The sequence below is a fragment of the Rhinolophus hipposideros genome, assembly GCF_964194185.1.
Source record: "Rhinolophus hipposideros genome assembly, chromosome: 5".
Classification (NCBI taxonomy): Eukaryota; Metazoa; Chordata; class Mammalia; order Chiroptera; family Rhinolophidae; genus Rhinolophus; species Rhinolophus hipposideros.
The window spans coordinates 75,973,978-75,990,287 of NC_138051.1; the positions used below are offsets into that span (position 1 = coordinate 75,973,978).

The following is a 16,310-nucleotide window of genomic DNA, read 5'->3' on the forward strand; positions in this document are numbered from 1 at the left end:
AAACATAAAATTTTCAATTATAACACATTTTTAAGTATTGTTTAGTAGTATTTAAGTGTATTGTTTTAAGTGTATTGTTTAGTAGTATTTAAGTATACGCACGTTGGTGTGCAGTGGATTTCCAGAAATTTTTCATCCTGCAAAATTGAAACTCTATGCTCATTAAACAACACCTCCCCATTTCTCGTCTTACCAGCCCCTGGACACCTACCATTCTGCTTTTCTGTTTGTGAGAATTTGACTGCTTATACACCTCATATAGGTGGAATCATCTAGTATTTTGTTGTTTTGTGACTGACTTATTTCACTTAGCATGATGTCCTCAAAGTCCATCCATGTAACAGGGTGACAGGCTATCCTTCCTATTTAAGGTGGAATAATATTCCATGATATGTACAGAGCACTTTTGTTTATCCATTAATCCATTGATGGACATTTGCATTGCTTCTACCTCTTGGCTGTTGTGTATGATGCTGTGAACATGCGTGTGCAAACATCTCTGAGATACTGCATCTGATGTGTTTTGTTTAAATACCCAGAAGTGGGGTTGCTAAATCATGGTAATTCTATTTTTAAGGTTTTGAAGAACCACCATATTGTTTTTATAGAGACTGCACCATTTTACATTCCCACCAACAATGCACAAAGGTTCCAATTTCTCCATATCTTTGCCAACGCTTGTTATTTTGTTTCGTTTCCTTTTTTTCTTCCTCCCTTCCATCTCTCTTCCTCTCCTGCCCTCCTCCTGCCTCCTCCCTCCTCTTTCTCCCGCTTTGATAGGAATCATCCTGTTGGGTGTGAGGTAATAGTCCATTGTAGTTTTGAGTTGCATTTCTCTCCATACAACTTTTAAGAGGAGTAATCTTATTAAAAGTCTCGAACACAGTTCTTAGGAGGCTTACCACAATTTGGGGGCTACATTTGATCTGTATATTGAGAGCTGTCTGATAGCCCTTAACATTTCCTGTCATTCCTAGGTAGGTGCAATTGAGAGATAAGTATTTTTTTTTTAACTTGCAAATAAGGAGTAAGGTGAGAGACTGCCTTGATGTGGAACTTTACCTGTTGCTAAGTTCATTGTTGAGATGAATATAAATCATGTCTTTGTAAAAGATGAAAGCTAATATAAATATAAGATGAAAACATTTTATCACTAATTTAATTTTAGTTCTTTTTTCTAATTATAAAAAATATATGTTCATTACCTATAAACCAAGAAAATACAATAAAGTGTAAGTTTACATTTAAAATATAATACTGTATCTATGCAGTTTATGTTGCTACATGTTAGCTGTAGTTTTCACTGTCCTATTCCACTGGTAACTAGTCTACAGTTATCCATTTCCCTGTTGGTTTTCAATTGAGTTTTTCACTCCCCCTTTTTTTTAAAGTCTTATAATGCTGCATGTGCCAGAGTTTTGTTCAGTTTTATGCTTATGGGAGGAATTGCTGCATCTTGGGTGCTGTGTCTACCAATTTATATTTCTCCTAGCAGTTTATAAGAGTTCTGGTTCTCCGTACTTAATATTTGTCTTATTTCTTAAATTTTGTCCCTATATATCAGTGTTAAATGATATGTTGTTGTGGTTTTAAATTGTATTTTGCTCATTACTGATAGAATTGAACATGTTTTCAAATTGGTTTTTTGTATTATTTTTGTGTAAGTTCTGTGTATTGTCCTTTATTTTCTTTGGTTTGGTTGCCTTTTTGTTACTGATTTTGAAGGAATTCTTTATATTTACTCTTTATGTAATATGTGTTATATATGTGTATATATGTGTACATACACACACATATATATAAATATACTGTATATTTGTGTTTTGTGCTGTTATGTCAGCTCCAACTCCTGGCGACCCTATGAATGTAGTGTCCACAATGCCCTGTCTCCAACAGCCCTGCTCGGCTCCTGCAGGCTCGCGTGTATAGTTTCTTTGATGGAGTCAGTCCATCTCCTATGTGGTCTCCTCTTCGCATGCTGCCTTCTATTTCCCCAGCATTGCTGTCTTTTCCAAAGAACGCTGCCTTCTCACGATGTGCCGAAGTAGGACAGCTTCAGTTTTGTCATAGTTGTTCCGGCGATGTTTCAGGCTTAATTTGCTCGAGGACCCACTTGTTTGTCTTTCTGGTGGTTCAGGGTATCTGTAGAGCTGTCCTGCAACACCATAGTTCAGATAAATCAATTTTTTCTCCTATCAGCCTTCACTATCCAACTTTCGTATTCATGCATTGTAACTGCGAATACGAGGATGTGAAGATCTTAGCTTTAGTCTCTAATGACACATCTTTGCTCTGGCCCTAATTCTGTACATACATGTATACAGTGATACTTTTTTTTTTTTTAGAGATTTTATTGGGAAGGGGAACAGGACTTTATTGGGGAACCGTGTGTACTTCCAGGACTTTTTTCAAGTTGTCCTTTCAATCCTAGTTGTGGAGGGTGCCGTTCAGCTTTAAGTTGTTGTCCTTTCAGTCTTAGTTGTGGAGGGCGCAGCTCAGCTCCAGGTCCAGTTGCCGTTTCTAGTTGGAGGGGGCGCAGCCCACCATCCCTTGTGGGAGTCGAGGAATCGAACTGGCAACCTTGTGGTTGAGAGCCCACTGGCCCATATGGGAATCGAACCAGCAGCCTTCGGAGTTAGGAGCACGGAGCTCTAACCACCTGAGCCACTGGGCCGGCCCTACAGTGATACACTTTTTAGTGTGCCTTCTAGTTTCTAGCGTGTCTTTTCAATTTATATTGTCTTATCAATAAACAGTTTTCAATTTTAATTCATTTAGTCCTTTATCGTGTGTTCTTTGACAGTCATGCTTAAGAAATCTTCCATGTCCTAACATCACAAAGATACTTTTATATTTCTTATAATAGTTTGAAAGTTTTGCTCTTTACGTTAAAGTTTTTAATCTGTCTGTCAGTGTAAGAAATTAAAATGTGATGAATCTTTACTTAAAACATACAGTTCACATGTTTGCTTGAATGCCCAATAAGGCTGTGATGCCAGAAGTTCAGTAAATATTGCCTTAAAGAGGTACAGTCATCCCCCCTTATTGATGGAGGATACGTGCCAAGACCCCCAGTGGGTGCTTGAAACCGTGGATAGTACCAAACCGTGTGTGTGTGTGTGTGTGTGTGTGTGTGTGTGTGTGTAAAATTTTCTATACAGATTCACCTTTTCACTTAATGGAAGCACTTCCTGGCTTCTCTTTGACATGCCCGAATTGCCAGTATCACTACTCTTGCGCTTTGGGGCCATTAGTAAGTAAAATAAGGGTGACCTGAACACAAGCACTGCGATACCAGAACACTTGTTCTTGACAAATGAGGCAGCCACTGTGACTAACAGGCGGTAGTGTATACAGTGTACATACACTGGACAAAGGGATGATTCATGTCCCAGGCAGGACGGAGCGGGGCAGCATGAGATTTCATCAGACTACACAAAACGGTGCACAATTTAGAACTTATGAATTGTTTATTTCTGGAATTTTCCATTTAATATTTTCAAACTGCGGTTGACCTTGGGTAACTGAAACTGCAGAAGGTAGAACTACAGGTAAGGGGGACTAGTGTAGTTGACCTCAGTAGAAAAACCCCCTAGCATTCATGGTGTCTTGCATTAAATGATGGCTATTTTAAGAGATTGGTGTAAAAAAAGTTTTTTCACAGCCTTGACCCCATTTGTGGGTGATGTCTGCCATTTTATTAATATTTAAGTTCCAGATCACTGATTTCTGGCTGAACTGGTCTGAATACCTGAGTATAACTACATGATAAGCAAATCTCAAAAATCAAGGCATTAACTGATCATCGCACAATAGAACGGAAAAATACCCGGCTTGTCTGTTTTAATGTTATAATCTTTTGATACATAAGATGTATAAGATAGATGTTTAAAATGTATAAGCAGAATACCTAAAGCCTGTGATGACTGTAGTAGGCCTTATGTTGAGTCTGCAGTGCTGTGACCTTTTTAGTTCTTTAATGAGGGCTTTGTTTGTCCATCAGTGTTAACACTACCTGCTATGTACGGCACCTTCATTCTCTGCTGTCCACGTTTGGTATCCTAGGAAGGAAGTAAAACCAGTCTTTTTATATAAGCAATTTATACAGAGAGGTAGACATTTATGTGAAGAGAAAATAGATTGGCTTTTATTATCAGAGGGCAGCTAATGCGCGTGGTTGCATCAACATTAACTTGAAGATGACATCTACAATAAAATATTATAACCTAAGAAGATAGAGCATGTCCTTTTGGAAATACTAATACTTTTGTTTGTTATGGAACATAATTAACCTTAAATCAGTAAGCACCTGCCCCAGAAATTTCAAAATAGGTGTTTTAATTTGAATTGGGCTGTTGAATGGGATACAAAAATTATTTTTTTAACAAAAACATAAACAGTTTTATCTTGTAAAAGTTTTTTTTCTTTAGAAAAAGAACCTGCTTTCCCATGAGATGCTGCTAATGGAATTCTGAATGTCTCTGAAAATCTTTCTTTGGAAACACAGTATTGACATGTCTAATTTAATAAAATGTAAAAGCCAATAGTAAATACTACTTGGTTTGCCCTTTGGCATACAATCCATAAAACTGAAAAATAGGTGACCTAACTAGTTTCTAGTTTTTGGTGTTTGATTTTAGAGGACCACTGAAACCATGTAAAGGCAGACATCATTTAAAAATTCCTTGTAATATTAGTGAAGCACAGTTACAGGGAGGGTTTATGATCCATTTATGATCCAATACTAATAGTGTCAGCTGTGCTGGGATCAGCTGAGAGCCCAATGAATGCAAGTAGAGAACAAATTTACAGTCACACAACAGCCCAGTGTGTGTACTTTACCCCCGTTGGGAAAAGTGAAACTGTTATAGCACAGCTGTCTTCTGTCACCTAGAAACCTCAAGGGTAACCCCTGACAGGACTTAAGCATTTAAACCACGTAATGTAAAATAAATGGGAACTTTTGTAGTTTGCGTAGAAAATACAAGTGTTAATCACCTGATTCTGGTTTCTAGTATGAAATAGTCACTTGAAATTTTTTGGTTTTCAGTCTTTTCAACGTTAATGTTTTACAAAAACAAAATTCTGTGCTTACTATATGTCCTACACATTTTAGTGTGGTTTTTGGCACTTAATTATCTACTACTCTTAGCAGTATAATTGTAGGGAGAGAGTTTATTTAGATCTGTTTTGAGCATTGATGATCTTTGATTCTTTTGTAAGGGCAAATACAATAGGCAAATACAATAGGCCATTCAATATTAGGTAGTCTCTTTTATTTTTTCCCAAGTTAAGGGGCCATTAACATTTCCATTGTGGGCGGCTGGATGGCTCAGTTGGTTAGAGCTCAATCTCTGAACAACAGGGTTGCTGTTTCGATTCCCACATGGGCCAGTGAGCTGCGCCCTCCACAACTAGATTGAAGACAACAAGCTGCTGCTGAGCTGCTGGAGGGGCGGACGGATGGCTCCGTTGGTTAGAGTGTGAGCTCTCAACAACAAGGTTGCCAGTTCAATTCTCCAATGGGATGGTGGGCTGTGCCCCCTGCAACTAAGATTGAAAACGGCGACTGGACTTGGAGCTGAGCTACGCCCTCCACAACTAGATTGAAGGACAAGTTGGAGCTGATGGGCCCTGGAGAAACATACTGATCCCCAATATTCTCCAATAAAATTACAAAAAAAATTTCCATTGTATTTGCTGCCACTGTGAGTAATAATGGTGAGGTTTTCTTCCCACTTACTTAAATTAATGTAATCAGTCATTTAAATGTTAATATGGGCTATGGTGAATAATGATGGAACTCTGACTCAGTTTTTCATTGACACTTTATATTTGAAAATGGAATTGGTATCTTGGTATTTAGTAAAGCCATAGGCATAAGAGACCATGCTTAATTATGTCATGAAGATGTTATTAAGATGGGTGATCTTGGCTAAGTCACTCAAAGTTAGTAGGTCTCAATTTCCTGTCTGGAAATAAAGGTGTTGAATTACATGATCTCAAAGTATTCTAGTTGTTATGTGAACATATCATATGGAAACCAGTATCATGAAGAACTTTTATAAATACTCTAAGCAGCATATGTGTTCATGTTTGTGTTTACTTTGAAATTTTTGTCAGTGTGTGTGTGTGTGTGTGTGTGTGTATGTGTGTGTTTGTATTTTCTGCTTGGGAAAGGTTATTCAGGGAACTTTTTTTACAATGAATGTTAGATTTATTAAAGCTGTAAATTAACAACTTAGAATTTTAAACTCAACTCTACAAATTGAACAAATTTTAACCATCATTTTTAAGATGTTTGGTTTTTTAAAATATGGCTTCAGATCCTTTTAATTTAAATTGCATTTATAAATTTAGTATTCGTTTTTAAATACTTATATTATCTGACAGATGTTTCTAAGTACTTCACTCTTTTAAACCTGATACTTATGGATTTTGTAAAATTTTAAATACATTTTTCAGCCTAAAATCATAAGCCTGAATCAGTTATTCAGTGACATTTTAAATTGGAATCACAGTTTTGTTTTTTTACATACACTAATATGAAGAGCTTCTTAATCCAAGTATTTAAAAATGCCAAATATATACCTATTCTCATATCCAACCCAAAAGTATTAAACTGTGGGCTTGAGTTACTTTTTTAACCCTCTGCCAATTCCAAATCACATGCTTTTCCTTTGTCTCCCTCCCAAATAACTTCTTTTTAAAAAACTTATCTGTTCTAAACCTACCTAGTTCCCCAGGAGCTTTTCAGTTTCACTATCGCAAGCAATTTGAGGCTACCTTTCCAAGCAAATTTGGAGCTGTGTTCTCAGATAACTGAAGTTGAATCTTATGAAAACATTTGGAACCTAGAGCTACAGACTTCCAGAGTAATTCTTTTTCTCTTGAACGTGGGCATAAGTTGAGCCTAGTTTTATAGTCTTTGTCAGCAGTGCCTCAGGCCAGGCCCTCCGAGTTGGGTGGTCTCTGAGCCTGCCACCCCTGGACGCAAGTCCGTACCACTGAATCCTCAAATATGATGGGTCTGCAGTCCCTGCACCCCGGATGCTTCTGACATATTGCAGTTAATCTATTTATTACTTGATTCTGTTCTGTATTTTTTTTTATTTGTCTATAATTTCTAACTATTTTAAGTGTTTAAGTATATTTTAAAATAAAACGTACTTAGATTTTGCCTGTCTTCCATGTCTTAATCTGCTTTTGCAGTCACAGTTCTGAGGTTATTCTCATGACAGTTTTAACTTGTGATTTTCTAGAATACAGAGAATGTTATATCCTAAAAGTTACAGAGAGAGCACGTAAACAGGGATTATATATATTTGGATCACAACCCTGTTTTATTCACGCATTATGTAATGTGATACCTTAACTCTCCAATTGTATTATGAGCTTTTTGGCATGGACTTTATGCCAGCGTTGGCCAATGGAAATGTAATGTGAGCCATATATGTAATTCAAATTTTTCTAGTAGCTACATTAAAAATAAGTAAAAATAAACAGTTGACATTTTAATGTTTTATTTAGCAGTACTATAAATGTTATTTCAACATGTAATTAATGTAAAAATTATTGCGATCTTTTACATTCTTTTTCATAGTCTTCGAAATCCAGTGTTATTTTACTTACAGTGCACAACTCAGGTCAGACTAACCATATTTCAAGTTCTCAATAGCCTCATACACCTAGTGGCTACTGTATTGGGCAGTGCTGTCCTATACTTTTACAACTTAGTGCTGTAACATAATTGTTACTTTGTGTGACTATATGTTTATTCTATTTACAGATTAATTGAATGAAATATAAAATATTTTAAAATGCTGCCTTTTATTTTCTTTCTCTTTAAGGCTCTTCCTTCTTCCATGATTATAGTAGCAGTTTATTGTCCAGTGATAGCTGCTGTTTTCATTGTTCTGAAAATGATCAACTATCGACTTCACAGAGCGCTTGATGCGGGAGAAGTTATAGACAGGAATGCAAGTGAGTTCACAGATCAGCGAGCCAAAGCCGAGCAAGGCAACTGTTCAACTAGGAGAAAAGACAGCAATGGACCGAGGTATGGAAACCCGTGTCACTCAATTTGTAATGATGTCGATCATGCATGTGTACAGTGATGTGATTATTGTGTCGTGCCTGTTCTGTTTGTTTAGTTTTAAGGCAGTGATAGGTCTTAGCCCTGTAGCTACAATGACAAGTATAGATTGTCACATTAAACCACAGCAAAGCTACCTGGCATATCTGGGGGGATTAAATCAATATTCTTGACCTTAACTACTAAATAACATGTTGGAACAGTCATAGTTATACTTGTATAATAATTCACACCAGAGACCAAAACCAGTGAGTGGGCAAAGGGCAGGGATGCCGCTGTGCACGGAATGGCACCCCACAGTCAAGAGTTACGTGGGCCACAATGTCAGTAGTGCTGAGGTCAAGGAACTCTGCTCCAGATATGGTGTTTGTTTTGGGTTTGGAGCTGGAAAGAGAACTTCAGTGCCTATTTGTTGAAAGGCAGTAATGGTGTCTTAGACTGTGAGCTTTAGAGCTGTACAGACTCGGGGTTCAAATCTTGTCTCACCGACAGTCAGGTGTGTGGGAAGACAAGAACATGTGATAATACATTACAGAGCACTGAGTAGTATTTTTATCCTCCCTTCTCACCTGAACTCTATACCAGTGACTCAGTGTGGTTTACTGAGTCACTCTTACATAAACATGTCCCAGTTTATGTTGCTTATTCCTCTGAAATGTTTGGCAAGTTTTTACACCTTTTGCTTTTTAGTTTTAAATCTGTAAAACAAGGATAGTAGTATTAGTATCATAGGTTTTAAGGGAATATTTCATGAGAAAATGCAAATAAAGTACATGTTCCTATGGCTGTAATGTAATAAGTACTAAGTAAATATTGGTCTTTATTTCTTAATAATTTTACGTTCAGACTGTAATCATTTGGACTTGCTATCAGAAGTAATACATAAACCTAGGCAAGATTATCTGTCATCTGATGAATGGATAAACAAAATGTGTTCTGTCCATTCAATGGAATATTATTGGGCCATAAATAGGTATAAAGTATGGACACATACTACAACATGGGTGAACCTTGAAAACATTATGCCAAGTGAAAGAAGCCAGTCAGAAATGACCACATATTAAGATTCAGTTTATATGAAACATCCAGAATAGGCAAATCTATAGAGACAGAAAGTAGATTAGTGGCTACTTAGGGTTGGGGCGGGGATGGGAATGCTGGGGGTGGGGTGGGTAGTAATAACTAAAGGGGTTGTTTTTGAGGTGATAAAAATATTCTAAAATTAACTGTGGTGATGGTTGTACAACTTTGTGAATATACTAAAGACTTGAATTGCACAGTTTAAATGGATGGTATATGAATTATATATCAATAAAGCTGATGTATACAAACTAGGCTAAATGAGGGCTCTCTTTTCTTTTTCTGGTGTTAAATATTTTATTCCATAACCTTTACATTGCTCTCCATCTTCTGATTTCCATGGAATCTGACTTGGAGGATGTATCCCAATGGAGAGAGCAGTGATGTTGCTGGTTATTACTCATCACTGATTCAGTGTGGTGATGGCTGTCTTCATATACGCCCTTAAGATTTTGCCAAATTAGAAAATGTTTCTCATTCTGCCCTGTATATCTTGTATGAGTTAACACCAAACAACTAAGAAACCCGAGCATGTTCCACTTTTCTCACACATGGACATTTGTACGCTGAATTAGCCATCAAATTTGTGACTGAGTTCCAGTGTTTTATTTTTATAAATGGGTAGCAAATTAGAAAGCTAATTTTCCTTACTGAGTAGTCAGGGGCCTGGAGTTAGGAACCCATTAACAGGGACACGATAGTTATAAGACCATTAATAATAAAAACACACTAGAATTCAAACAGCTATAGTGATAAATACTTAAATGGAACGTATCCATACTTGTCAGAAAATTGTTTTTTGCCTGTATCTTTTTGCAGTGGTCAGAATACCCCACCCAAACAGGCTAAGGGAATTTATGGCTCACATTACTGGAAAGTCTGTCTGTGAGATACGTCTTTGAATGTGACAAGACATGGTTTCAGTCACTTCATGGTCCTGCTTCCCTTCACCAGGCTGTGCTCTTTCCTTCTCATTGGCTTCTTAGACGGGCTCTCCCCTTGTGGTTGTGAGATGGCTGCAGCGGCCACAGGCCCTAAGTCTTCTCAGCATTATAGAGCAATTTCCTCTCTCAACAATAGAACACTTCTGGCCAGATTCATGCTGGACTGAGTTCAGTCGTGTGCTTATTCTAGAACTAAGCTCTGCGACCAAGAGAGTGGGACATGCTGATTGACTTTGCCCAGTATAGCTCTCCCCTAAACTTGAGGATGGGGTCAACTTCACCCAAAACCATATGAGAGTTTGGATGGGGCGGTTCACCAGAAGAATTTTGGGTTGCTGTTTTTTTTTTGTTGTTAACCAGGAGGTTGAATTAGAGATCCTGGATGGCAAGATAGTTCACATCTACTATAATGCCTAGCATAGGTACTAGAGCTTTTGTCCTTGATAATAATAGCTAAAAAGTTTGTTGAGTACTTAGTTTGTATATAACAGATAGAACGAGTGAAAAACTTTGGGCAAAAAAAAGGATTCTGATAACTTTTAGGTCTAAGTTTTTCTCAAAGTTATGTTCCTGAGGAACTTTATTTTAAAACTTGATAAGTTTTTTTGAAATTTGGTGTGATTTTTTTCTTCCTTATTTTGGGGAGCCCATTATCTTTAAGTACTGTATGTGCACTTCCTCAGTTCTTTGAACCCAGTACTTTTCTCTTCTGTCTAATGCCTGTGGTTACTATGTAGTGAGCATCACTGTCCTTGTTTAACTTAAGCCTTCTGACTCAGACACACAGATCGAAACTCTTAGGTTTCCAGTTCTGTCAACGAGTCAGTACCCCTGTTAAACGTTGTTAACTTACAAAATACAGGCACAAATAACTTGACCAGGACCACTGTTCTCTTACATGTTCATCCTTGTGTCACGCAGCCCAGCCCCACGGCTCTTGGAAAGTGGCAATAAGTGCTGATTACTTTCTGTGTTTACAACGGCCGATTTCTCTGCTGTTAGGAAACAAAAGCACATCGTTTCTCTGGTAGAGAGATTTTATGGCACATATCCTAAAATGCATGCTATATTTAGTATGCTAGAATTGTAATTAAGGTCATTTTCTAACATTGGGTGTACACAGTTTGGGAGAGTGTTTTAATTAAATATTTTCAAGTAGTGATGTGCTTATAAAATAGTTATAGTTAGACTTACAAATGAAGAATGATCAGTTTTTTGGTTATTCACTCTATTAAAAATCAGAACCTCTTAGTTTTTTTTTTTATTTTTTTAGTTTTTTTAATTTTAGAGATAAAAAGAAACCTGTTGATGGCAGAATAATGGCAGGTACTCTCTTTCTCTCGTTTTTTTCCACAGTGATCCTGGTGGAGGGATTGAAATGTCTGAGTTCATTCGAGAGGCCACACCACCAGTTGGTTGCAGTTCAAGAAATTCTTATGCTGGCCTAGATCCAAGCAATCAGGTAGGAGTCTGTGTGATTTAATTTTGCCTTTTTCCCTCCTGTTGATGGTACTCTCAGGAATTCTCCTATCTGTAATAGTTGGTGTTTGGGTTTATCTGGCTGATTATTAGGTTTTAGATTATTAATAACATCTTTTATTAACATTCTTATTTTTAACTGAGTTTTCACATTAAGTATATTTTTGCTGAGCATGCAGCTTAATAAACAGTTAAAAATATTACAAAACTCATTTTTTTATTGGTTACATCAAAAGTTTATTAGTAATTTTAACCTGTTCGTGTATGCTTATTTTTACTTATTTTTTTTAATATAGCATAGTACACATATCTTAAGTGTACATACAACTCAGTGGATTTTTACATGTATATGTATGCATTTAATTATCGTCTGGATCAAGAAAGTCCCTCAAGCCCTTCAAAGTCAATATTAACCTATATTTTGAGCAAATTTCTTACTGTATACTTAAGTTGAATTAATGAAAGGAAAGATTTGATAAAATACAAAGTATTATTTGAATGTTCTTAATTTTATTCTTAGATATTAAATTTGACTGTTTTCTTTTTGAATCCCTTGAAAATAGATTATAGAAAGAGTTACTAAGACTTGTTGACTTAGTAACTGTCATTATGTTTTGTTTCCTTAATGTATTCATGGAATTTGTAGTATTTGTTTATATCATTTTTATAATAATATAATAAATGATGATCATGAAGTTTTAGGGAAGTGTTATACATTTTTAATATAAGCACTAAAAATTCGGTAGATTTTAGTTTTCTGTTTATATGGTTTATGCTAAAAACTCATTTTTCGTGGATGCCTTGGTTTTTAATTCTTTTTAAATGTGTTATAGCAGTCTACAAAGACTGTTATAAGTCTTTCCTTGTCTAGAACTGAGGAAAGTATATGTTGATTTATTAACAATTTGACAGTTGAAGATTTAGGTTACTCTTTGTGGCACATATTGTTTCGTCCTCCAAACCTCTCTTTTATTTGTCCTGATGAGTCTAAATTTATTTCAGATAGACTCAACACCTAATTTTGCTTTTGTGTACAACTTGAGCATATCATAATGCAATATAAAAATGATAATTATTATATGACATAGATTGCTTGAAGTTGGAGGAATCCCACCCTGGGGGCTCCATCAATCCTGGGCATTCAGAGGTATGCAGTGATTCAGTGTCCCAGCACACCTGTAAAATATTCACAGTATGTGCTACAGCAGACAGCTTGTGTGGCTGGCTCAGATGTAAAATGCCTAAAGGGTATCTTTAAATGTTGATAAAAGTGACTGATCACATGTTTGGATAATATGATAACTTTGTTTGATTATCTTGCTAGTGTACATTGATAATGACATAGCTAGCATTTTAATTAGTTTTACTTAATTCATGTCATGTTTTCAGATTGGATCTGGTTCCTCTCGTCTTGGAACAGCAGCAACTATTAAAGGTAGACATGATCTAACTTGAAAGTTGACTATGACTTTCCATTTTGTTTTTGGTTGTAATAAAGATAACTGAGTACTGTTTATTCACATGTAGTGAAAAATCATTCTTGAAATTTTCTTGTAGATAAAATCATGTATCTTGTATTACTGGATTTAAATTGTGTCCCCTTTTCATCATCCAAATTTCACAAATGTATTTCACCATTTGAATTACATTGCATAAATTGTAAATTTTAATCTGTAAGAAACTTCCTTGAAGTAAAATACTTTCATGGGTTTCGATGAGGTTTGTGGAAAACTGAGTAATTTATTGTGAGACCGGTAAATTGGTGCAAATGAGACACTAAAAAAAGGAAAAGTGTTTTTCTGTACATCTTATATATTCCTTTTATTCTGTACATCTATTTTAGATAAATTCATATTATTTTTACCCTATAATTTTTTAGCGTACTAATTTGCCCTGGGAAGGAAATTTATGTTGTCTCAAGTTACTACATAATTTCCATTTATTTTTAAAAACGGCTTTTTAAAGAAAGAATTTTATTAGCTAACAATATGAAGCTTTCCATATTATTTGGTTTATAGTGCTATGAAAATAATTATGTGATCTGATAGTCTGATACTTCCTATTAGTTCAATGCATCTTCCATTATTATAACCCTTGATATATAAAAACTGCTTTCGTAGATGTAGTATATAGTAAACCAGTATACTAGATACCTACCATACTCCTTGATATCCTTGTTAGCCTTGTTATCCTTTACTTTTAATATAATGTCTTCGCGTGTTTCTTTTAACTTTGTAGGAGATACAGACACAGCTAAGACTTCTGATGATATCAGCTTAAGCCTGGGCCAGAGCTCTAGTCTTTGTAAGGAAGGAAGTGAAGAACAAGGTAAGAACATTATACTTCACAGCAACATTGTATATTGTGGTGACCAGGGTAAGTTTGTAGAATATACTGCTTACATTTTGGCACAAGTTCATAATAGTTTAATATGGTATTTTTAAGAAACATTAAAATAAAATTATTTACTAGGATAACAATAACAGTGTTACAAGTACTTTGATGTTTCTATAATTCAATTATACATGTTCTGCCAAACTAACATGGAGAGAAAACTTTTATGAGCATATGTTCCAGAGTGAGTATGACACGGTAGATAAGAATCTGTTATTTATGTAGTTGGTCAGAGCATCCTGCCTAGCTTAGTGATAACCTGATATGCAGAACTGTTATTTTCCATCCAATATGAGCTCTAAATGCAACTGCTTCCTATCTTGCCCAACAATATGTTTTAACAGAAAATAACTTGCTGTTGGAGTTTCTGAGAAACTGTATGTCTGCCTCCAACATGGTGCCTCCTGTAGCAAATTTTTAACAGAAATATTGGCTTTCAATGATGCTTTTTTCCCTTCGATCCAACTCCATTATAAATGAGTATTTTGGATTTTCTTGGAGTTTTTTTTTTTTTTTTTTTAAGAAGTGCCATATTTTCACATTTGATTTTTAATTTTCAAACATGAGTAGTTGGGTATGTTATCCCCATTTTCAAGTGGAGATTATCCCATGTTATGTAATTAGTGAGACAGAAAATTGTCTCCCTATTCCCTGCCTCTTGTTTTTATTAGCCTATGGGTGATGTTATTAGGCAGGCAGGCTGATAAATTCCCTGTACTTATTTATGAAAATACAAATAGATCACTAAATTATGACATTTTTCGATTAATTTAATATTTTACCTAAGTCCAATTCTTACAAGTATTTTTTGTTACTGATACTTAGAATTTTAAGTTGATCACTGTAACTCTGCCTTTTTGAATTGTAGTACCCCACCATTGTTTATTTGCTTTTGTGGACTACCCCTGCCAACCGGTCCCTCTCCACTAAAAAAATACTCCTAAACATACTGTATGATACGGAAACTATTTTCTTATACAAAGTAAAGGTGAGTGATCAGTTTGAGAATTATAGTATCCTTTTCTGTAACATGTAATTATCAAAATGTCTCAAAAAATAGGTAATGATCTTAGACGGGCTAGTACCATTATGTTTAGGGTTTCCAGATATATTGTATACCTGGAAAGTACCATGTACAGGCAAGAATTTTAGTGTGGCAGATTAGGAATTATATACACACGAACCTACCCTGGCAGATACGTTTTGACTGGAGAATTATGTCTAACATCCATTGAGTGCACACTACGGTGTAGATTAAGGGTTAGCGCACTTTTTCCATAAATGGTCAGTAGCTTTGTAGGCCATATGATCTCTCTTGCAACTACGTACTCAGCTGTGCTGTTGTAGAAAGAGACCATAAATAACACATACATGAGTGGGCATGGCTGTGTTACACTAAAACTTTATTTACAGAAACAGGCAGATGGTCAGTTTGGCTCCGTGGGCCTTAGTTTGTCAAGGCCTGGTTTAGGTCTTTTAAGCATTTTATACACATTCACCCAGTTAATCTTTGCTGTAAGCATTTGATGTTAATACTATTATTATTCTCACTTTATAGATGAACGTATGGTTTAGAGAGAAGTTATAAGAAACTTGCCCAAAGTCACATAGCTACAAAGTGGCATTCCTATAACTGAAATCTAGTTTTGAATTATGCTTTTAATGCTGCACTATGCTACTTTCATATAGTTTTATAATTTGCTTTTATCAGGTAACATTTTTCCTCATAGTTAACATTTAACAGATAATATTTAGTACTCATTATGTGCTAAGCACCTTTCAAGTACTGGAAATAAATCAGTGAACAGATACAAATTTCTATCGTTATGTGGCTTCCATTCAATTATTATTATGGAATTATACCAGTATAAATCAAATCTATATCTGGTAATAAACAGGATAAGGAGTGGTGGGGCCGGGGAATTCTAAGTTTAACTAGAGTGGTCAAGGGAAAGCCTTGCTGAGAGCAAAGATCTAAAGGAGGTAAAGGAATAAGCTATCGGGATATTGGGCGGTTCGGGGGCTCCCTCCAGGCAGAGATAACAGCATGGGCAAAAGTCCTAAAGTAGGAACAGGCCTGTCAGGTTTGAGAAGTAGTGTGGCTGGTGTGGAGTAAATAAGGAGACAAATGATATAGTTTTGTAAGCCATTTTAAAGATTTTGCTTTTAATTTCCAGTGAGATGAGGAACTGCTGAAGATTTTGAGCAGAAGAGTGTCATGAACTGTGTTGTATTTTAGCAGAATCACTTGATTCCTATGTTGAGAATATATTAAAAGGCACAAAGCTGAAGCAGGGAGCTCAGGTAGCAGACTATTG

The 16,310-nt window shown here is 35.9% G+C and overlaps 1 protein-coding gene across 5 annotated transcripts in view; it reads left to right on the forward strand.

Moving 5' to 3' along the window:
• Nucleotides 1-16,310, forward strand: part of PCNX1 (pecanex 1) — a 144,141-nt gene that overhangs the window by 27,463 nt on the left and 100,368 nt on the right. For all 5 annotated transcript variants that reach the window (XM_081049093.1, XM_081049095.1, XM_081049094.1 and 2 more), the window contains exons 2-5: nt 7,851-8,059; nt 11,476-11,581; nt 12,988-13,033; nt 13,837-13,926. In XM_081049093.1, the coding sequence (XP_080905219.1) occupies nt 7,851-8,059; nt 11,476-11,581; nt 12,988-13,033; nt 13,837-13,926 (451 nt within the window). The remainder of the gene's footprint in view (nt 1-7,850; nt 8,060-11,475; nt 11,582-12,987; nt 13,034-13,836; nt 13,927-16,310) is intronic.